Source organism: Falco biarmicus, chromosome 5, assembly GCF_023638135.1.
Source record: "Falco biarmicus isolate bFalBia1 chromosome 5, bFalBia1.pri, whole genome shotgun sequence".
NCBI classification, from domain to species: Eukaryota; Metazoa; Chordata; class Aves; order Falconiformes; family Falconidae; genus Falco; species Falco biarmicus.
In genome coordinates, this window is record NC_079292.1 from 36,402,655 (window position 1) to 36,426,966 (window position 24,312).

At 38.3% G+C, this 24,312-nt stretch overlaps 1 protein-coding gene across 1 annotated transcript in view; it reads right to left on the reverse strand.

Annotated features, from left to right (window-relative positions):
* Positions 1 to 24,234, reverse strand: part of CAND1 (cullin associated and neddylation dissociated 1) — a 29,456-nt gene extending 5,222 nt beyond the window's left edge. Inside the window, exons 1-11 of the mRNA XM_056339719.1 lie at positions 23,955 to 24,234; positions 19,803 to 19,946; positions 9,384 to 9,538; positions 7,422 to 7,545; positions 6,759 to 7,015; positions 6,539 to 6,644; positions 5,889 to 6,034; positions 4,527 to 4,819; positions 3,681 to 3,822; positions 1,556 to 3,049; positions 701 to 796 (exon numbers count right to left, since the gene is read on the reverse strand). Of these exons, the coding sequence (XP_056195694.1) occupies positions 701 to 796; positions 1,556 to 3,049; positions 3,681 to 3,822; positions 4,527 to 4,819; positions 5,889 to 6,034; positions 6,539 to 6,644; positions 6,759 to 7,015; positions 7,422 to 7,545; positions 9,384 to 9,538; positions 19,803 to 19,946; positions 23,955 to 24,022 (3,025 nt within the window). The 5' untranslated portion in view covers positions 24,023 to 24,234. The remainder of the gene's footprint in view (positions 1 to 700; positions 797 to 1,555; positions 3,050 to 3,680; positions 3,823 to 4,526; positions 4,820 to 5,888; positions 6,035 to 6,538; positions 6,645 to 6,758; positions 7,016 to 7,421; positions 7,546 to 9,383; positions 9,539 to 19,802; positions 19,947 to 23,954) is intronic.
* Positions 24,235 to 24,312: the final 78 nt, after the last annotated feature.

Genomic DNA, 24,312 nt, shown 5'->3' on the forward strand with positions numbered 1-24,312 from the left:
TTAACAGTATACACAATTTTTTACAGATCTTTAAACCTGTAAATAATCCACAATAAAACATTCACCATACCATATTAAACAAGTCTACAATACCTTATCATACAAATGAGAGAAGAGCAAAAACTCACAACATTGCAAAACTCTTTTATCATACCGATATTAGACTGAAAGCTTCAATTACATTATCCCTGTAAAAATATATACGTTTCCAAATGCTTCCAGACCACAAGCATTATAGAATTGTAAAGGACGTAAATTTACAATTCACCACCTGTAATACTCAGAATTCACATGTGCATACATATTTTAAGTGACTGAAAGTCAAATATTTCCAAGACCACCCTTCTGGGTAAAGTCAGTACCTTTCTACATCAAACTGATATAACTTGACAAAAACATGGGAAAGGAAATCAGCTTTTGAGTTTCATCTTCCTAAAAATCCTAGCTTCTTGTATTGTCCATCACCGCTTCAATACATGTAATTTTTAATCACACAACTTTTACCGCTCAGAATGCAAGCAAACAAGGACTAATAGAAATAACTGACTATTATGGAAACATTTTATAACTGATCCAACAATTATCATTAGCAGTTAATTACAGTACCCACAAAATACTTCTGAGAACACAAAGAACTAATTTTAAATGCAATTCTACTGCCTGAAAACATAGAAGCTGTCAGTAAAAGTAAAGAGCTTACCTATGCAGTTCTTCAAGAGTGGGTCTATGGGTTGTGGATGGTCAGAAATAGTGAACTTAACAGCAGTAACCACTGAACTTCGAGCATATGAGGACCCTAGTATGAAACAAAAGTGTGAATATGCAATGTTAAAACAGTACAACTAAAGAATTTAAATCATGCTCAATGCCGTTCTTTTTAAACTTCTAATACTCTTAAGGACACTAAACAAGACATATTATTTATTACTAGCAATGCAATACATAAATCTACAGAGAAAACATTTTAAATAAGGGAAAAAATACCATAACATTTTTATAAGCATTTAATGATATTTGATACAGAAAATTAAAGTAATAAGCCTACTAAAACAGGGGGTTTTTATGATCACACATAGGCGCACAAATAACTCTTTAAAGCAGAAGCATATGAAGAAAACACGAATACGGTTTTTGATATGAAAATGATTTGTGAATTATGCACAAAGATTCTTCCTAATCCTTACTTCAGAATTCTTATCTGAAAATTAGGAATACTGTAATTTACAACAAAAGGTCAACCTGTTGCAGCTTGCTTGTTAATTCGTCCCATTATCACACATGCTCCTTCCTCTTTAAGTTTATAGCTCTTTATTAAATATAACATCATTAATTGAAATACCAGAGTTTGAAAGCATAACATAAAAGTAATTCATGTTATGTATGACTAACGACTTCTAATAAAAATGCAATCACCACATTGTTGGGGGAGGCAGGGGGAGCAAAATTTCAAGAGTATCACAAAATTCAAGCAAATTACTTGCAGAACTAGATCAATTTATCCACAGCTAGCATAAGGCCATTTGCTACAATACATGCCTGAGTCAGTACTACTCACCTGACGCCAAGTATCCCTTTAGTCGTGGAAGCAGAGTCTCTGGGTCTATTAGCGTAAGCTTGCCCAAGCATTCAGCAACAACATTCCTTGTACCCTCTTCTGCACACTCGCAGTGTTTTAGGAGTAAGGCCCAGATGTTCTCAACATATGGTTTGAGACCAATCACTGATGCAGAGCTAATTATTTCTTTCAAGGAATGAAGGAGGAGGTATTGCCTCTTAGGCTGACTGGTTATTTCTTGTAAGACAAACGGCAGATACTCAGGAAGATTGCCAACACTAATACTGCCTAATGCGTAAGATGCTGCTGATTTGACTTCTTCACTAGGAGAAGAGAATGCATCTAATATTACAGACTTCAGCTCAATTTGTCCACTTAAGTCAATGTGATGCCCAACTTCCCCAAGAGAAAGCAAAGCCAAAAGCCGAATGGAATCTGTGGACCTTGAGTTCTTGACATCTTGAATGAACTGACCTACAACAGCCGGCCCTTCCTTAGGGCAGGCTCGAGTAAGGGCAGCAACACATTTGGCAATGGAATAGTAAGACTGCTTGTGAGTAAGTGCTGTGCTCTGTGAGTACACTGGACCCGTTAACATGCGCAGTAAATCCATATAGCCTAAATTATTTGTACCAGTCACAACCAAAGCTTGGAAAAATTCTAGCATGGCACTAAGTGCTCCACCCTGAAGTAGAGGCGATCTCACCAGCCCAATAAGTTCATTGAGAATGGACCCACTAATCTTTGACAAAGAGGAAGGATATACTTTCGCCAGCGTTGTCAAAAAACTAATGGCCATTTGTGATACGTGCATATCACTTTCACTAATCAGAGGTGGAAGCTCATCCAGCACAGCATCAATCATGGCAGCTGTCAAGCTGTCACTGTAATTCTTAATTAAAATATCTAGAGCAGAAAGAGTGCCCAGTTTCAAAGCTCGTTGGTTCTTTCTCAAAAAAGAAGCAAGAATAGGAACTCCTTCCCCAAGGATTGGTCTCAAATCTATCTTCAAAGGAGAACCAGCAATCAATGTCATGGCCTTCACTGTAGTCAACCGAGTGATCTCATTTTTCAGTCTCTCTAGGAAGATCTGAAGTGTACTAGGTAGGTCTGTGCCTAGGCTGTCACCAAGGCTACAGATGATTTGACCCATGCAAGATATTGCCCTTTCTTTCACCTCCTGATCAATGTCAGCAGCCTTTAATCTCTTGATTGTACAAGTAAACAAATCTTTGATGTAAGGAGTAGCATCAAAGGAAGAAGGCTGGTCTAAAGGACGAATGACCTTCACAAGTTGTTGGGTGACTAAAAGTGCCTCTGACGTTATCTTGTAAAATGGGTCTCCAACACAAGCTACAACTGGAGGTACCAATGCTTGAACATGAGGATGAAAGACTTGGGGAGAATGATTGCAGAGGATCACATACAAACAGGATAAAGCATCTATCTTCAGATTAGAAGAACTTGATTTATCATTCAGTGAAAAAATTATTCCTGCAAGAAGAAAAAGAAAAATTTATTCTTAGGTTAGGTATTTATATTCTATTAGCACATTTGAAAATCTCTGAATTCAGCCAGTTATACTGAACTTATGTTTTCCTGCTCCCAGCATCTCCTGAATGCTTCCAAGCCCCTTTTACCATTTTATTCAATTATTTTTCAAGCTTCCTCTACACAGAGGATGCGGACCATTTGATGGTTTGTGATGGATTTTCTTAATCACAAACAGATTCTGAACATCTAACTTATCCAAACTACTTTTCCTTGTTAATGCAAAACTCAACATTTTAGGTCCCAAAAGCTAAAATATGGACAATATTTCACTCTGTTTAGATGAGAAAGAAGGCAGTTTGATCTTGCAATTAAGAAGCAAATTAACTTTTTTATATATATAGAAGAAAAAATTACCTGAATCTTAGAGCCAACTCTTGTTTTCAAGATTAATGGAAATACATCACTAAAATATTTATATGGATCTATGCAGTAGCTGATTATTTTGCCAATTTCTTTAAACAGAAGCAACACTTGAATATGCTTTTTGCAAAAGGTTTGAAGTTTTAAAATTTTTGAAACTTCCCATCTAATTTATTATTACCTTTAAAATTTACTAGTATGTTTCTCATACCTGGTACAAGTACAGGAACATGTTGTGTTAGGGCTCCAGGTAATACATTTACTAGCTCAGTCAGCATGTTAAAGCAACACTGACGAGTCTTCACACTTTTCTCCTTCATCTGTTTGTGCAAGGCTTTAACTATGTTAGGGACCTGTAATCATCACACATCTGTTAATTGATGCAATAGGCTGACATTTCCTTGATCTCTGATCACTGGGGGGATATAAAGATAGATATGTATCCTACCCCTCTATTTCTGATTTCTCTACAGAACAAGGGAAGTTATAGAAACAGTGGGAAATGAAGATTCAAAAGAATCACTATTAAAAAAATAGTAATTTAACTTTGAAAGGTGAGATGACACAAAACAAAACTAAATTTGCAATGATAAAACTGTAGAGAGCAACAACCGAGAAGTCATCCATACAATTCACTTAGGAAAAAGCTGTCCAGCACTATCTTTTTTATTCTGCTAATAAAATACATTGTAGTAAATCAAGTTTTATCTTGACCATTAAAGCTTACACCAGCATTACAGAATGCAGAAAAAAAATAATCTGATTTAGTAATTTGCCTGAACTTCATAGGACATGCAACTTCTACAGGTGATGGTAAACAACTGAAATCAAAATAAGCATATTTACATGAGTTGGTAATTTCAGTTTCCAAGACTGTTGCACTCAAAACTGCAGGCCAGTTTACCTGGCTTGCTCTCTGTATTAGTACTACAGCAATAAACCGTAATTTGTGTAAGAAGGAAGTATGGTATGGCATATTTAAAAAACTATCCTAGTGAATAAGGCATAACTTCAATCAATGTGTCTTTTGAAGATAACAAAATACTTGAAAAATAACCTGACTCTGAAGCATTGTCAGAGGCGTCTCTCCTTGTTCCATTGCATCAGGATCACAAAGCCAACTTTGCACAGGTCGAGTTTGTTTTAAAAGAGAAAGATATGCATGAAAAACATCTGCTTTAACATTCTCTTCACGTTCTTTGAATCTGGCTATTAAAGCAGGAGATACAGTTTTGTAGAATTCTGGAAGCATTTCATGTCGTGTGCTAACCACAGCATCTAGACACTTTGCAGCTGCACGCCTCACTTTCCAGCTCATGTCATCATCATCACTATATTCATCATCGCTCCCTTGAAAAAATAAATTATGCATATGTTAAAGTCTAGACAATCAAAGCATCAAACATTATTTTAAACAATTAATAAAACACATTTGGGCTCTGCGTCAGGCACATCAAAGAAATTGGTTCAGAAGTATGTTAAAAACTATACTTAAAAAGCCTTCTAAACTGCCTAAATCATAAGGCTAATTATTTTCTCTGCCAAATTTTCATGCTAGTCTTACACATGTATTAATTTAAACTGCAAATAGGACAAGGCAGTTCCCAATGTATTTACAGCCTGACTATTGATTTAAAGCATATTCTTCTTTATTTGTGACATAAGTGACAATGCAACAACAATTACTAGCTGATGAAGATGCAACAAATTACTGTTTGTCTCTTTCTAGGAGTAAATGAAATCATACTCTGTCCCCTAAAATTACAACAAAAAAATATACGTTCAGCAATACAAATTGACTTTTTAAGTGCTAAACCAACAACGATGCAGCTCATTCATTCTTAAATTAATGAGAATGTTACGCTCTGGGTTCAGATTACTTGTGTGTCGAAGTTTTCATAAAGCTTACATATGGCAAAGTATTGCCACCATATTAACAATAAATACCTTATGCCTTTCAGTCTAAAACATTTTTTATCCTACAGAAAAATACTGAGTATTTTGCAATTTTTAATCTATTCTGATTTTATGCATTAGGTAACAACATATTGTAGTGGAAAGTAGTGAGAAGCCTTTCCCATGCTGAATATGTATTTTCAAATCATTAACTGATGTTCTTCTCACTTCAGTTATATCATCCTACATGCTTCTGCCTTTTTCCACCTTTCAAGTATTTTAAAATATTTGCCTTGTACTTTGTATCCACCCTTGGAATTATTTATCTCCAGCAACAACATCCTATACTTTTATTCTAAGAAGTGAGTTCATAAGGTATGTTTATAAACACTACAAAAATTGAATACAGAATATACAAGTCATTCAAACACTGCTTCTTAGTAGCAATACCACCCATATCAATTTTCTCAGATGAATGCAGGTTCACAAGCTCTTCCTCCCTCCCAAACCAAAAAGAATATACCTTGATCATCATCATCACCACCATCAGCATCCATAGCATTTTCATCTTCATCTTCATCATCATAATTGTAATTAGGATCATAGGTAAGATATTTAAGACAAATGTTTATAATAGTTGATACATGAGGATAAACTTCTTTAGGACATCTGTGTAATACAAAAATACAATCAATGTCAAATTACTTTGAAGAATTAAAATTTTTCTGAAAGACTTCATGCCATACACTGTACTTTGGAGACATTAGCCAAACCAAGTACCATCCATGCATCCATCTGAATTACAGAAATTCAGAAAGGAAGGTCAGAAAGGGCAATGCTATTCTGTAACTAGATCTGCTAGACTGGAAGCTTGCAAAGGACCAAGATATGCCTTTGGTTATCACTTTTTTTGTCACCACTACTGGACAATAGTATTAGAATACTGCCCCTCTCCTATCTGCATAAAGAGTAATGGCACAGTAGAAAGTTTCTGAGGTACAGAAATAACACTGCTTAATATTTAAGTTACAAGATAAGAGTTACAGGAACAGTTTCAACTCAAAGCTTGCAAAAATATTTTGTACCAAGGAGACTGTTTCTTGACAGTTTACAACCAAACAGCACACTATTAGATCTTAGAAAGCCTGAAACGGGTACCTGAAAATAACTTACCTCCTAACAAAGGATTCAAAGGCTTGAATGCAGTACTCTCGCAGTTCATCATCATCTACATTACAAAACTTTACAACCAAAGGAATTATTTTCTCAAGATATTCACCTGGTAAGAGAAAAAAAATTAGCAAAGTAATTACTCTCATCTAAAAACTTTCAAAATTACAGATAATTTATTTATATATATATATATATATATGTTTATAGGTGTTTTTCTTACCTATTCTATGACCTGCTTGCCTACTGATAGCAGCAATACACTGTATATAGGTCCTAGTTGTTGACATGGAATCATTTTTAGACAGTTCTGTCAACAGATGTTCAATGAGGTCAACAAAAACCATATTGCCACAACTCATAACCAGGTGACCGAGAGCAATGATGGTTCTTTTCCTCACAGCAAGTCTGGGGCTAGTCAGCTGGGGGAGCAGACAGGTCAGAATTGAAGGATGGAAGTTAACAAGCAGTCCTCCTTGCCTTAAAACAGACAAAACACAAACTCAAAACAATTGAATCTAGATAACTTTGCTCATATACTGTACAACAATTCCTTTAAAAATTCCCAAAACATCACCAAGATTCAAATTAATTTATTTTTTTTAAGTGTTCAAAAAGCTTAAATTTATGAGTTTAAAATATACCCTCAAGGCAATAAACATTAAAATAAAACCACAGTTCTCAGAAGAATAAATAATGATCTATCTTCACTTATCTTCACTTTTAACTTAACTTTTTTCTAAATTAATTTTCACCTATAAGTAATACCTTATCATATTATTTCACATAACTTAAAATAATTTAAATTTAACATTTGAAAATTAAATTTCAAGGTGTAAAGAGTATTTATGAGTATTCACCAGTGTTTTGAAAGAGGGATGTTTACCTGCTCAGCATATCAGCCATAATATCCAGTGCCTCCAGTTGAACAGACACATCTTCCTGCTTGGCTATAGCGCTAGTGAGACGCCCTGTGATCTTTTTGCAAACATTAGCTGCTAGTGCCGAACCTGAAAGTACAACAAAACCTCAGCATTTTCATAATTTTTAAAAAATACATTTTTAAACATCAGAGATCATATTTGTGACTGGGGAAAGCAACCTGATCCTAACATAAAGCAGCTCTTCCCACTCTACAAAACAAGCTCGAACAGCCAGTTTGTTTGTTAATGTAATATATGCTCTGCATTAGAGCTGAAAGACTATCTATGTACAACCATACCGAGAAGGAGGGCTTCTTAACTGTCCTATAAGGTATCTACAACAGAAAAGACACTGCTTTTGGCAGGGCAAGCAATGGAAAGTGAAGGCCAAGACAAGCCTAAGGCAATAAATCAAAGGCCTATAGGTTAAAAAAAAAAAGGAATAAACTAAACGGTAAGGGGAAGCACTGAAGTAGACAGGGCTGCCTCTAAAGAACAGCTGTATAACAAGAAAACAAGATAAAATTATTTTGCACAATAAGCTATTTAAGTAATAAGTACCTGAAATACTGCCGAAACATTTGAGAAAGGGGAAAAAAATGTATACCCAGAGTATTTTAAAATTCAAGTAAAAATGTTTTTACTACAACTCCACAGTTCCCCCTTCTCCAAATGTCTAATGTTGTTCAGAGTAATAATGAGAAGATAAGAAACTCGCGTCATGGTAACAGCTACCCAAAGGCTAGCACTCATCTTCAGTTGCATGAAGGTTTTTAACCACACTTTGGGAATTTTGATGTTAAAATTAATACCATTCCAACCTATAATAATTGTAATTTATATTAAATGTAATATATATATATAGGGGTTTTTTTTACGTTTTATTCTTAACTATATGACTAAAACTAAACATAACAATTGGACAATCAAATGTGTAACCACAGAGGCTAGGAAAAAAGACAACAATTACGTGTCTAAAAAATTAGTTGAGAGCAAGAAATAACACCCAGGTTCCTTTTGTATTGGAAATACTAGTTCTATTGAAGGATTTTGCTACATTTTTGTTTGAGCTTTACCTCCACCCCAAAATCTCCTTTTGTTTTGTGTAGGCAAACAGAAGAGTAGAAGTTTAAACTGATCTGCTTAAAATTAGTTACTTATTTTAGCATCTCACTATTGTTAGCACTAAAAGCAAGACTTAGATGTGGACTTTCAATAAACAGTGCTAAAATCAGAGTTGGTTTTTTGATTTAAGAAACCTCAGTCTCTAAAAACTGCATTTCCAAAGCCTTTTTAACCACTTCTCAATTCTCATTCATATCCTACTACAATATCTGAAAAGCACTTGCATAAAAAGGTAATGCTATTAACTGATGAGCTGTTCATCATTATTCTCTCTTTTGGAGGAAAGACTGCCTTCATTTAAAACTGCAGGTAACCATTTCAGTAATTTAACAGGCAATTGTTAGAAACACAAGGTACTTTCCAAAACACCAGAAACTGAGACAAGAAATCAGATCATTAAAGAAAAATACCCAAGTTATAATCAATTTTAGAGTATACTATCAATCAAAAAGCCAGATGAGATTCAGCTATTATTACAGGCTAGAAATATTCCACCAGGCAATTAGGAAAATCGGAGCTTTTACACTGAATTTGTTATACCAAAGTTCATATACCGTAAGTTTGTTTTGCATATTAATGTAATCCTACAGTAAAAAAAGGTTTTAAACTAGTAAAATCTGGAAATACAGTCAGAGAAGAAGAAACTAAAATGACATTTGTGCCATACGTTTTTCCTCTAACAGAAATAAGTTCCAATGTTAAATGAACTGAAGCCTTTTAACTAAATGACCCAACTTCTGCATTTTTTAATTAGTAATGAAATGATAAAACTAGATAGTCCAGAATACAAAATGCCTTACCACTGGAAGCTGGGGGGAGTTCTCCAATCACAGTTTTAAGGCCAATACTTGAAATGTCACGTAACTGTTCTTTATCTGAAAGCATGTTTGTACAGAGGGTATCTACGATGGTCTCCACTTGATACTCCTTCACTTTACTCACCAAAGGGCCAAGGCTGTATAAACAGAAGAAAAGTATTAGATCTGCAAACTTAAATAAAATGCCTAATTTTATTTCACTACTTCACATTCAAGTCAACAAACTTAAGGGTGGTTTTGGTAGCAATATAAAGAATTTTAGAATCTGAAAGCCTTCAGCAGGTTGGGTAGATAACCCATCTCCATAAACCTAGTAACAAAATACCGGTTTAGTGCACAGTTTTTACCTAATGGTGGAAACAGTGGAACTGTTCTGCTTCAGAGTCCCTCTTACTTCTCACTTAACACCAAGATTTATCACAAAAGTTACTTAGCCAGAGCCATCAGTTTATGTGCTTGACCTGGTGAGTGCCTGCTTAGTTCAGACAAGTAAGCAACCGTTTTAATTACTGCATCTTTATTCTACACAATGCTTGTGTTCAATCTGATATACACTCAGACTCATTCTATACCCTTCCTTAATAGAATGCAAACAGTAAAATAAAAAAAACCACAATGACATGGCATGCCCTCCTTCACACCAACTCCAAGCAACACTATACACACAGCACACAGTAACACTGCATCTTTTTCCTCTGTTTTTAGTCATTCCAACTGTTTTGAGGATCATAACAATCTTGTATTCCTTTACCAAATGCTCCCGTTTGTTCAAAATACTAAAACTGCATATGTCCTACTGAAGTCTAGATCATTGCTAAGAAACATAGCATCCTTCATTAGTGAAGTTCAACAAAGTGTAGGGTCCTGCACCTGGGGAGGAACAGCCCCAGGCACCAGCACAGGCTGGGGGCTGACCTGCTGGGAGGCAGCTCTGCAGAGACGGCCCTGGGAGTGCTGGTGGACAGCAAGTTGCCCATGAGCCAGCAGTGTGCCTGTGGGGCCAAGAAGGCCAGTAGGATCCTGGGGTGCATTAGGAGGAACGTGGCCAGAAGGCCAAGGGGAGGTGATCCTGCCCCTCTACTCCGCCCTGGTGAGCCTGCGTCTGGAGTGCTGTGTCCAGTTCTGTGCTCCCCACTTCAAGAGAGACAGGAAACTGCTGGAGAGGGTTCCAGTGGAGTCTGCAATGATGATGGGGGGACTGGAGCATCTCCCTTACGAAGAAAGGCTGAGAGAGCTGGGTCTGTCTAGGCTCAAGAAGAGAAGACTTGAGAGGGGATCTTACCAATGTCTACAAACATCTTAAGGGTGAGTGGCAAGAGGCTGGGGCCAGGCTGTTTTCAGTGGTGCCCAGCGACACGACAAGGGGCAATGGGCACAAACTGGAAGTTCCATCTGAATACGAGAAAAAGACTTCTTTGAGGGTGACGAAGCACTGGAACAGGCTGCCCAGAGAGCCTGTAGAGTCTCCTTCTCTGGAAACATTCAAAACCCACCTGGACATGACTCTGTGCAACCTGCTGTAGGTGAACCTGCAGGAGTTGGACTAGATCATCTCCAGCCAACCCTGACCATTCTGTGATTCTTTGATTTTAAGTGAGCCCTTTGTTCAAAACAATCTGGTTAAGATTTTGAGGAGTGGAAAGACATGCACAAAAGTTGTTAATTTTTATGAAGCATTTTTCAAAAGCTTGAGTTTTGTTGCTGTTTTTGTGAAAGTCAGGGCCCAACTTGCTGTACAGAAGTCAAAGCAAGCCCACACACAATGGTTCCATCAGATTTGCGCTGTGAGAACAGAAAGCGTTAGAATGGTTTCAAGTGCTGAGCTAGGAGGCCATGTCTCCTACTGCAACTGACAGAGACAAGCATTACGGATCCAAAAATCACAGGTGTTTCTGTGGGTTACAAGGGAGGGTTCAAATTTTGCATCTGCCCTTCAACACTGTACACAATTTACACAGACAACTTCTCTATACATCAGAACTATAAAACTGAAATATGTGGAAAACAATGTATGAACAAATGCAGAAAAAGGAACACCTTAAAGCCAATCACAGACTAACTATATGAGGTCTACATTAGAATGTAACATCTCCACATAAACTTTATTTTTTTCCCAGACTGAACTTTAATACTGTATACATCTGCTTTTCATTAAAGTGGATTCTAGCAATGCTGAGTCTAAAACTATGTCTATAGGGTTAGTAAACACTGATTTTGGAGAATTTAAGTCAAACCGAAACCCTAGAGGGAAAATGAATGAACTAACTTGTTATTAAAACAAGACTAAGAACAAGAAAGCAAAGTTTAAATTTTCAAGTATGTGCCACTATTCACTACATCAGACTTTTGAAACTGCAATGATTTAGGAGTCATGACCTTATTGAAACATAAGTAGTATGCAGAAATTTTACAAGCAGATGACGGAATTATTTGTAAAATAGATTACATAATTAACAATAAAGCCACTTTCAATTAGACATATTTTTCTGGTTGTAACTCCTTGTCAAGTACAAAGCGAGTATGCTGTCCAAAGATAGATTGTTTGTGCATGCTTAGAAAAAAAAAAGGGGTAATATTTGGAAAGTTGTAATATATTAATTTGCATTTCGATTTTCATTGATTTGAAACAAATAGCAATTATCAAACTTTTTGAAATAGTTCAGCCACAAGTTAGTTTGATACACAAGGGTAAGATCTTTTTCCCTCTCCCCAAAAGTAGCTTTCTAAAGCATTTTGCAAAACTAAAACAAGCTCACAACACTAAGAAAAAGGTGGGGAGAGAACTTCCCACTTCATACATTTGATTGTACAATGTAATAATGAAGTTGCCAGATCATGGTACAGAGCTAAATCCTAATTAACAAATATCAGTATGCAGTTCTAGTAAACTTAATAAATTCAATACATCATATTGAAATTGTGACAGATTCCTGAAAAGAATCTATCTGGAGGCAAAGTACTTCCTTTCAGACCTTAGTGATTACCATGGGGAAAACAAAATGGTTTTGTCTTACTTAGTAAGATTTTGAAAATTATTCTGAATTAAGAGCAAGTTTCACACTTAAAAAGGCACAGGCATTAAGTCACCTGTACAAAGCTGGGGGGGGGGCAGAAATCATCCACAGGCAAGCAGAAATTCTGTCCAAGCTAGCAAGATAATAAGCTTTCAGTGAAGACTCTTGTTCTGAAAGCAGATAGTCCAAAATCTAAATTAAGTTATGCCACTCATGCAAAAACTTACTTTACACTTAATGTTTAAATCATTTAATTCCCACACTACTGTATTACAGAAACTCTCAAGTGTCTTAAGATGGAAAAATCACTCAAGTGTTTACAGTGTAAAGGAGAGTTCCTTTCTTAATTTCTATGTATTGAGAGACAAGCACGCAATGCACAAGATGACAAGCAAAATATTTTGTTGTGGTTTTCTTTTCTGGAAGTGGCTCTGGAGATTAAGTCTAACTCTCCAAGAATGCAGCTGGACCCTGGGTTCACTACTAGCTAATAAAACTGTCAGCCAGGCAACTAAGAGGGAACACACAGGTCACAGATCACTATTCAAAAGGAAAGGCTGGAAGCTATGGTATCCAGCATAAAGCCACTGCAGTTAGTTTAGAAGCTTAGTGCTGTATTTGCCAAGAATGACGGTAAGACAATCCCATGTTTACTACCACCTTGCTGGTAATGCTGGGGAAAAAAAAAAAGAGAAATTCCTGCGCTGCTTTAGCAGTGGAGGTCTGAGGATGTGTAGCTTAATTCCAAAGTACTGTTAACAAGGAAATGTTATCTCACATTAATTTTACTCGTTGATCTAAACATGCTTTGTATTATCTCACCATGTTTTAATGTGACTTGGCAACTTGGATCATACTGAATTAACTTCTGAATGTGTAGTCAAACTCGACAATGAATTTGTTCATTTTGAACAAGTCACTTTAGCAATCCTCCCTTCTGTTCAGAGCAATTGTCCTTTTGAGTGTGCATGGGGGAAAAAAAAAGAGGAATCGCCTGCTCAAACACAGTTTAGAAGCACCTAGAGGGTAAATCCAAACACACATGTTCCAATTTCCTCTGAAACTCAGTCTTCTCTTCGGTCTCAGACCATCAAGCTTTTCCTTCCTCCTGCTACAAAGGCTCCCAAATACACTTGGAATTCCCCACACCTTTCACTTCCTGCCTTAGAAGTCCTGTCAGTCATTCCAAACCCATCCCTCTCCACCACATAGCTCACACCACAGGACAACTGTAGACCCTCAAAAATCACTGTTCCAGCCAATTTGGTCACCCATTTTTTTCCACTCCTGAAAAAAAAAAATATGGTGTTCCAACAGCTCAAACTAAATCATTACACACAGCTGTTGGAGGGAGCTAGACTTAAGGACTAGGCTCAGATTCAGAAAACTGCAAGCCAGTAATTCCAGCTGGACTCAAAGGGCTGAGATCTATGACCTTTCACTCTTGGACAGCTAGCAGACATGGCTCTATACAGTAGCACAAAATCAAAATGTATTTTCCACCCCAAAGCCTGCTGTATGTACCCCACTGCTGCTACCCTTCACTCCCACGTCCAAGAACTCACAAAGGCAAGAGCTAATTATCATTTAAAATGCCCAACAGAAGCAAAGGCAGCAAGCAAGAAGTGCAGACAGGAGGTGGCCATGGACAAAGGAGATATATCTATTATATAAAGCAAGCCCTTGCATTCAAGCACTAACTATGACTTAGAACACCACAGTTATCAGAGTAAGGTTCAAAGTTTTGGCATTAATGGTCTGTCACCATGTTAGGCAAACAGGAGCTTCTCTTTCAGTGGCCATGCTCATAATGCCTTACCCCATGAGCTCAGAACAGTTGTAACATTTTCTCCAGTTGCTCAAAAAGCTCACAGCTTTCTCCACAACTTGATTTCATTCTTCAGCCAAGCTTTACCTTCACTGTGTTTCATTGACCCATCACTATTTTCTCTTCAAATACACACCATTGTTGGTCAGCAGCTACTCACAGCATTGTTGCACTCATCTACCCTTGGTGCATAGTAAATTGTTTTGCAAGCAACGCAAATACAAATCACCTAGAACAGAAACAATCACAATTCCAAGGTATGATGACTGTCCACAGTAGTCCAGAGAAATTCCCTGTGCATTTCAAGTCAATGAACCATGGTATACAAAGATGCATGTGCAAAATCTGTTGAAACCATTTCACATTCGTAACGCTGCATGCTCCAACAGAAGTACTGTAAACAGAAGCACTAGAAGCAGGAACAAACACATGTTCAATTATGAAAGCGTATTTATATAAAACTGAGTAGCAGTAGTCTTTCAAAAATATGGCAAGCCTTCAGAGTAGCAATCTGAAAGTTTGCTTTTGATCAGTAGTGAGAGTTTGCTTTCTGGCTGATGAGATTCCAGGTGGCAATGTCATCCCCCCTTTCACTACTAGAAAAGTCACATCTTCTGGGTTTTGCAGTTTTCAGTGACTTGTGCAGCTCTTTCAAAATACATCTTTCACATTCTAGAGATGTCCAGCTGACACCATTGCTTTTACACATTGACAGACCAGAAGCAGACCTTCACCAAAAAACAGTTGTTCCATAAATGAAAACATCTGAAATGATGGTAAGGATTTTTTTTTAAAACCTGAATTATTGTACAATTACTAAATTCTGCTGATTTAAATATGTTTTATTTTTCAAATGTAACCTAAGACTAAATAAAAAAGTCACAGCAAAGGCTGGCCAATTAGATCCATCTCAATTTAAGTACAGGAAACACTTTATTGCTGGTATTTTAAAGATGACCAAACTGCTGAAATGACAGTCATTCACATGAACACTTGAAATTACAGTTTCTAGAAAGTGTTAAACCAGATTTTACCTGAATTATCATCTTCAGTCCTGTTTATTCAGCCTATTAGTTCAATAAAGCTGACATATCAATTATGAAGTAAATTTTAACAAAAGAGACTGCCTTGAGCTTTTCTGGCCTTTAAAATCAGTAGATAACCCTTACAGACCTTATTTTTCATCTCAGATTACAAACTAAGCTTACAAGTTGAAAATAAACTATAACCTCTTATAAAATCAGTTTTGAATACAAAGGTTCTGCATGTAAGCATGTATTTTATATTTTTTAAGACAGTTTCAGTTATTGTTTTAAGTGCTCTTTGATCTTTTCCCTTTCACTAGCCAGTAATTTGTGTCCAATTTCTCTTAAAGTCGAAAGAAAGTCATTCAGCTGCCTATGGAAAGGAACAGGAACTATAGCACCCTGTGTCTCCTTTAAGTTACACACATTTGAAAAAAAGAGGCATTCCTAGTGTAGTCCCCTTATGAGGAAGGGGGACATTAACTCACAATAATTATAGTGTCCAACTGACATGTTTTAAGGCTATCAAATAAGCACATTTACTTGCAGGGAAGAGTTAAAATTCACAAATGGGGAAAAAAAATAATTGATTCAAATCACCAGTTTAGTGGGATGTGAAGCACTGTGTTACCACAGCATCCAAAAGGCTTAAAAGCTGCTGAACCGGACTAGCCACACAACAACCAATACCTGCATCATCCTGTTCATACTAGTGACTCACATGCACAGCATCAAGCAGGGCTCCCTGTATTGAACAACTGCCCAGAGAAGTCACACTGATAAACGCAGATAAGCTACATTATCACTTGGGAGGAATTGCTGAAAGTACTTACCTTAATCCCATTTTTCATATACACATATATACACACATATATATATATATGCATGTTTGTTTGGGGTTTTACAGGTTTCAGGAAACATTTCACAATGTGAAACAATGAAAATTTCTAAGTATAGGTTTAAATAGCAGATTATATCAATATGAGAAGCAGTTCATCCTTAAACTGCAACACGGAACATACAAAACAATGTGTACTTTGGGTGAACAGAACATTACCAACATTATCCGTGATGAAGAACAAATACTCCATCAAATGCAATACCTATGCTTACACAAACTATGCTGCTTGTCTAATCCAGGTGCACATAATCTTGGATAGAGCTACAGGCAGTACAACTACTACTGCCGTAAGGTGCACAGGATACCATGCTGGACTACACTAACAGCCTTAACCTAGGAATGTGCTGTAAGAACGCCCAACAGCATTTTCTACATTGGCTGACCTGTAAAACAGCCTATGACTATCAAATGAAGCAAAAAACAACTCCTCCAGAAAAAATATAGACAACAAGAATACATTTAAAATTTTACCTGCTCTTAAGAAAAACAAGCTGGACAACCTGCCGTTACCGACCCAGTTTGCATCTACTGCCTGCAATAACAGAAGCCTGACAAATAAACTCCTTTCCCTTCTGTAGGGTCAAAGCTTACACCAGGTTGACTTTTACTCCAAAGTAAAAGTACTTAGAGTACTAAGGCAGTTTGTTAATTTTAATTTTTATTCAGAAATGAACTGCACAATCATCATGCAAGGTAGCTACCCAAACATCCATGAACTCTAAACCTGACTTCTGCTAACCAAAGAACGTGTTTTATCCTGTCCAAAACCAGCATAATACAACTGTAAGGATCCAAGAACAAAATCACTCGTGTGCTTTGAAGAGTTAATAAGAAACAAGTTGATCAGCATTTTAACCAACAGAGCCCTTCCTATCCAAACGTGAAAGCGAGCAGTGAATAAGCCAAAACCAGGAACACTGCTTACTTGTTGCTACACTTGCCTAACAATAAATGCTGCTTTAAGGTTGCTCCCAGTTGTTTTTTATCTGCTTGGTTCGGTGACCTAAGAATCAAATCTTGGAAGAGTGATCCTCCCGCAAGAGATTCTTACCCACTCAAGGAATGATCAAGGCCTTTGCCATTCACAGTGCTTCCATTGATCTACCTGTGGAGGATGCTCCCCTAACAAACTGCAAACCTTTCCTCCCTTCCTCAAGAAAAAATCTGTCTCAAATACAGATTCAAAGGTACCTAGGGTTGCCTTAAATCCTTTCTCTACGAGAGGGGGAATCTATACTTAAATGGGTCATCAAGTACCAGTCTGATGAAAGTTCCTGCTGATAGTCTCTGAAGTTCACCAGAGCATCTAAATTAAGAGCGATCTAAACACAGTTCATGCTTTCCTCAGCTGAAAGTGCCAGCAAATCCGTAACAGAAATACACAAGTCAAGACCACCACCACAAAATATTTAAAAAACAAGAAGTCAAGAAAAATATGCTGCCTGAATTTAACTTCCCAAAGAAATGGGCTTACATCCAATGTTGTAGTAGATGGAAAACTTCACATCAGCTTCAACTGTCTTAGAAAAACTACACCTTGATAGTGTTCAACCTCTCCCATCCTTCACCCTTGCTACTGTTTCTGCCAATGCTCATCTGACTGCAAGAGAGCTCTAAGACAGAAGAAAACCAAGTCCCCAAACCAGTCTACAACAAAATCAGATAAGCAACAGTGCAAGAAAAGGCACAGGGAAGGCAAGAACAGCAGCGTCTGCTCAGACTAGCTTAAAATTGTCACGGAACAATATGGTGAGTATAAGCTGCCTGAAGAAGTAAAGACTCTTTTAGGGTGGGGTTTTTTGACCTCAAACATATATCTGCAAATGGTTAGGATGCCAAAAAAAACACTTGATACGCTCAAGAATGTTCACATTCTAGATAAACATTCACAATTTTCAAAGCTTTTCCATCATGTTTCTTGTCCCATTACAATAAGTGTAACACTTATTTAACATTATTTGGATTTCTTGGAATAGACGCCAAACTTTAAATAGATCCTATCATTTTCATTCAATCAAATAATTTTATAACTATGTCAAATTAAACTTTAAAAATGTAAGAATGGTTGATAAGAACAGATACATGCACATGTGCACATACACAGCCAGCCACCTAATTTCTCATTCTCTTCCCTTTGCAATCTTTTTTAATGCTTTAATAAACATTACTTTAGGTCCAAAATTCTAACATTGCTGTTAAAGTCCTGATGTATAAGTTTTGTTTGTGTGCATGAATCTAAACTCCACCATGACTTTAGGATGTAGAGTACTGCATGTATGGTACAACATAACTTTTCCATAAAAAGCTATTTCACACAAAGACAATTCTAAGCCTGAGCAAAGTTTCATAATGATCTACTCTCCTGAGTACGAGCAATCTGTTTCAAAGCCATAGAACTTAAGCTGTACCACAAGGAACTCTGACATTTCAGAATTTTAAATTAAAGAGAAACACGGCATTTTGTATTGTTTAAAATAAGATGGGGGGCAGGAGGAGACTTTTTAACAACACTGGAACGCTGGTGATCGTAGTGAAAAAGTAGTCATAATTATATTACTATACTGCCAATATTACACTTTGGCTTGAAACTTGCTATTCCTACACTAGTTTCTCTGTGCAAGGTTTTGGTTACCATCACTTAAAATATTTCAGAAGCTGAAGCAAGCACTGCTTCTAAGTACATAAACAGATGTACACACAGGCTTTAATTTCTGCTTTGCTAGTCTGATAGGGCAAAATGTAAAGACTTAACAAGCTGAAACAGACTAACTCAGCTAGCCACAATGCGAAACTCCTCTTCAAAGCTGTCCCAAGCTGTTGTGTAGCAATTTTACTTCAGTCCATGCTTCATGGAATATAAGGAGCACAGATTGAGTATTTAAAAAAAAAGACTGAGCTCATGAACAAGAAACATTTTCAGGGACACTAAAAGCTTCTTAACAGAGGCCTACCTTAAAAAGCACATAAAGTCAGAACAACCAAGAACAAAAAGTCATAATAAACGTAGCACCTCTCCAAAGAGTGCTCTGGAAAGGCCACACCACATGTGAAGTGAGGCAAGGAAGAGGGGGTACTGAAGCAACAAAAATCTCTGAGATGCAAGTAACTGTACCTTGACCCCATAAAAAAAGCAAGTAAAACCATTAACATATTATTCTGAATGTTAGTGAAGAGATAAGTTCCGTATTTGATAACCAAGACTGTGTATTTACTGGTTTACGTTTTTATCTCTGCTTGAAAACTACTACAAAACTATAATTCTTCCCCTGCACGTCATCTACCTTCTCAGAGTCAAATATCAATGTGGCAAGTATCAATAAATTGTAGTATTTTTAAATCTATTTAACATTCAACAACTGTCACCAAAGAACTAGCATGTCACTCATACACTTTCAGCAAGGACTGCATGTGCTATTTGCAAGCTGAAAATGCCAAATGTTAATCCCCGGTGTCAACAAATTATAGTTCTGTAAGAAACTGCAACTAAGCGGGTAACCTACAAGTATGAGGGCTCCTTTGTAGCAGCAGTTTCACAATTATTTTGGGCAGCAGTGGTCCTTTAAGTTTTTCAAAAGTGCTTTATGTTGTTCAGTCATTAAACAATTCTTTACACCACAGAACAACAATACTTACCATTTGACAGCTAAGTTTTGCACCTCACCATTTTTATCTTCCAATAATTTCAGAATCATCTTCACCACCTTTCTTTCACTGTCATCATCCAGCTTGATAGAATCTTTCTGTAGTTCTGTCATCAAGTCATTAGTAGCCATAAACCTGACAAAAGATAATCAGACAATTATTGCTAAAAGGATACAGGTTATTCACAGTGTTCACGATTCAAGATTCTCAATTTCCACCATCTATTATCAAATAAATCACATTTAACATTGGATTAGTTACCTGTTTTGTGATGCAAGTAGCATTTATTTTAGTTATAGAATAAAAAGGAGAAAACTTGTATTTAAACATGACAATAACTTTTAGTTTGGTCATCATCCTTCCCTGATGAGAACAAGTACATATTTTACTCCCATTGTTTACATTATATGTCAAATGATCTTCACAAAGAAAAACTGACACTTTCATGGATTTTAGGTAGTATTTACATTAGCTATGTTGATGTTGTAAAAAACAGGTGCTTTTTTTTTTTTAAGTTTGTTAAAAAAAATATCTCTGAGTTTATTTTAAAACAACTTTTAAACAAGAAGAAAAATACACGTTTTTCAAACATTCTCCCATAAAATTTGCAAAAGCCAAACATTAATGAAGGGAGAAATGAAAGTGAAGCTAAGTTTTATGTGTTACTCCTTTACTTGCCCTATAGAGACTAGTTTGTTTTTAGTCCAGATAACAGCCAATCACATTTATGCAGCTTCAATCCAGGGTGCCACATTAAAAGCCAAGATTAATTCTTGAGAGATCAAGGAAATAAAATCATCTTTCGTATCAATTACTATACTACTCAGTAACAGTTGTATCCACCAATACAAGAACATACTGAGAAATTACTTTCCAAAAATACTGCTTTTATGCCTTTTGGTTTTCCTTCTGAAATCTGTTTTCCAATCTGTTCTTTTGCAAGTGCTCTCTCTTGTCAGAGGAAGTAATACAGATGTATTACTCAATTGCAAATCCAAAGGGCTTTGGTACCAATCTCAACCCCTATTCAAAGCCCCAGACAAAAATGGTTTGTAATTAAACAGTTAGGGTTGACATCTAGACTTCAGGCACATCAGCCTCAAGCAGACATCACTTGAGCTCAAGTCATACTCAGAAGGGTATCTGTACAGCCTGACATGGAACATATTTTTTTATTGATGTGAAAGAAAAGACTCTGCATGATCTTAATAAGCATCACAAATGCCAGATGCCTGCCCTCACATAATGGACCTCAACTTGTCCTCACTTTTAATACAGTAATTCCAGTCTAATAGTCTCAAGGTATTTCAAAGATAAGACCTCATTCATTTTTCATACATTCCAACAGTCCCACTGAAGCAAGTCTGTAATCTGACAGGAACCAGATGTGTGCACAAACAGATGATGAATGTGAATGGCATCACCTTTTAAGCACAGCAGGGAAAAAGCTACTTAGTAAGTAAGGTTAATGGACAAAGAGGATGCGAGTAAGGATATACACAAAGTCACACAGTACTGTAACATTCAAAAACTCTCTCCATGTTACTGCTGTATTTATCTTCTTTTCTTGAACCTTAACAGCCTCCTCTCACTTCCTTGTTCAGTAGCTCTCATTTCCTAGCCTTACGAGTTCACATGCACACATCACCTACTTGTGACAAGTTCCTAAACTAAGCAGAGCTTGCACATCCTCAGTGCCTCAGTGGCTTCTGCACTACAAACGAGTAGTCCTCTTGGCAGGCTCCTCCATCAAAAAAAAACCCCACCAACGCAAACCCCACAATGGTGTGGGGACACCTGGCAACTTTAGTTTGAAGTAGCTGGTATTTAGAAACACAGGTTTGAGTAGTTTAGATGGGACCTTTAGTCACAACTGCTTCCTCCTCAAGCGCATCAGACTTTACCTGGTGCAAAGCAGCAGCATGTCAGGCAGCTCCCCCTACCTTGTACTCCAAGAGTAGTCATTTGCCTCCTCCAAGTGAGTACGCTACTTCTCCCACAGGCACACAGCAAACTGCCACTTTACATTACTGCCCATTTTAGAACTTAAGATCAAATTTCTGGACAATAAATACCACAAACATTTGCACTGGACAAGTTAGCTTACCCAAACCCCCAAAAATTAAATTCTACAGTAGAGTAGTTACTTGAACTGTGGTTTAAACTCAGCTCCCTGATACACCAACAAGTTATCTGCACTGTCCCTCTTCAAATACAGATGATCTAGTAATGAATGCACTTAAAATTACTAGTACTAAATATTATTTTATCCATTATGCATGATACATGACACACAAAGCTTCATGAAATGTGTTATTGCATAACAGCCAGTTTGTAAAGGTCTATCATCGCTCATTTTTATGGTTTGCAATGTCAGATTTTAAATGTATGCTAAGAAATAAAAATTAATATTTGAGAATTCCAAAGTTGTTCAAAGCTCCTAGAACAGGTAATTTCTAAAGTGTGCTCTCCTAAAGCGACTACAAAACAAGTTTTAACTACATACAGCTGTAAGAAAGAAGTGCTTGCTACAACTGCATTTGACAGGTGTGACCCACCCCTTTTATGCAGAAAATGTAAAACTCATTAAAATCAGTATTTGGTCGCAAATCCATCAGATTTTTTTGTAAGTCATCCTCCCTATAAGCACAAAATGGAAAGCTCACTTAATCACAGAAACAAATTAGCATGATAAAAGTAAAAAAAAAATCTTAACTAACATTCAGAGGAAAAAACATTTGAATTTATTTTTAGTACAATTTAGATCAATCAGGAAGTTGCGGACTGTCTCTTTACACTAATCAGTATTTTTTTGTACTTCCAAAATTTCTAGACAAAACTTTCTAGGTAATACCATGCTGCTAAAATCTGAAAGAAATTGACATAAACCCTACAGATTTAGCACATGTCCAGTGCTAAAACAGTCTGTCAAAAGCAAACAAGACTATTCAAAATCCAACTCTATGGTTAGGTATCTAATCATCACCCCTATTTCTGTTTAGATTTTAATATCAAACAAGAGACTTGTTTGGATGTCAACATGTTTTTAACTATAAACTATGCACTGCCATGCTGCAGCAAAGCAACAAAACCCAGATGTATTTTAGCATTTTTCCTGCCTGTATTCACATACCCTCTTTGACAAAAAAAAGGCTTCAAATGTGAGTATCTGGTTGCACACAATACAAAGAAATTTAATTATTTTTAACCTAATGCTTTGCTAGAAGTACTGTGTCAAGGTATTATCTCTGCTGATTTTTAATAGCTTACTTCTACCATTTCATTTTCTGATACTCACAAGTTTGCATTTTATCTGTTATTAATTTATTACGAAGCAAGCAAATGATCCAATAAAAAGTAGTGCTCGTGACAGATGCTAAGCTCAAAGTTTCGTACACCAGTCCTGTCCCCGTAACACTTAACCGGACTTCTCTCTCTGGATGCACAGACTTTTCGAGGCAGTACCGAATTATGTGACAAACACAAAACCCCTGTCTCCAGGAGGCAGCATCCAGGAGGCTGTGAGCTCAGGATGTTCAAGCCCGCGGGGCCCTCGCCGCCCCCATCTGCAGGATCACAAGATCCGTGTTTGTTTCAGGTTGGGAAGGGACCCGGGGAGGTCATCTCACACAACCTCCGCTGCTCAAAGCGCGGTCAGACACAGCAGGTTGCGCAGGGCTTCGTCCCTTCGGCTTTCGAGCATCTGGGAGAACAGAAATCCAAAGGCCGACCTCCCCCCTCGCCTGTCCTCTGGCGGGCCGGCAAGCCTGCCGTCCGCCCAGCCCCTGCCGGCTGCCCGGGATTGCTGCCCACGCCGCGTGAAGGCCGCGGCTTCTCGGGCACCGCCGCGCCTCGTCCTTCACGGGCAGCGAGAAGGGGCGCTCCCCTCCCGGGAACTTTCTTCCCGGGCTCGCAGCAGATGGGCACCCACCCCGCAGGGGCGGCCCGCGGAGGGAGCCCTCGCCCACCCCGAGAGCCGCCGGGCCCCGCAGGCCTCCCCGCCGCCGGGCACCTGCCGCCGCCTTCAGCACGGCGGCGCCAGGCCGGGGAACGGCGCGAAGGCGGACGTGGGGGCAGGGCCGCACGGGGCCGGCGGGCGCGGCGCGGCGGCGGCGGGCGCGGGGGGGCGGCGGCGGCTCCCACCTGAAGTCCTTGTCGCTGGATGTCATCTTCTCCAGCAGGTTGGAGATGTGGTACGAGGCGCTCGCCATGTTGACGGACGCGGCCGGGGGGGGAGGGAGAGGAGGAGAGAAGGAGGAGGCGGCGTCTTCCCGGCCTCGCCGGCTCCACTTCGCCTGCTGCTGGGGACGGCGCTCGGCGGGGCGAACCGGAGCCGGGGGGAGGGGGCGGCGGGGTCGAGGGCGGCGCGGCGTGGGGGAGGGCGGGCGGGCGCTCCGCCGCCTCCTGCGGCTGCGACTGACACGGCGGGAGGGGCGAGGAGGCGGGCGGCCGCTCGCGCTCGGCGCCGTGTCAAAGGTCGAGGGGGCCGCCTCGCGCTGTT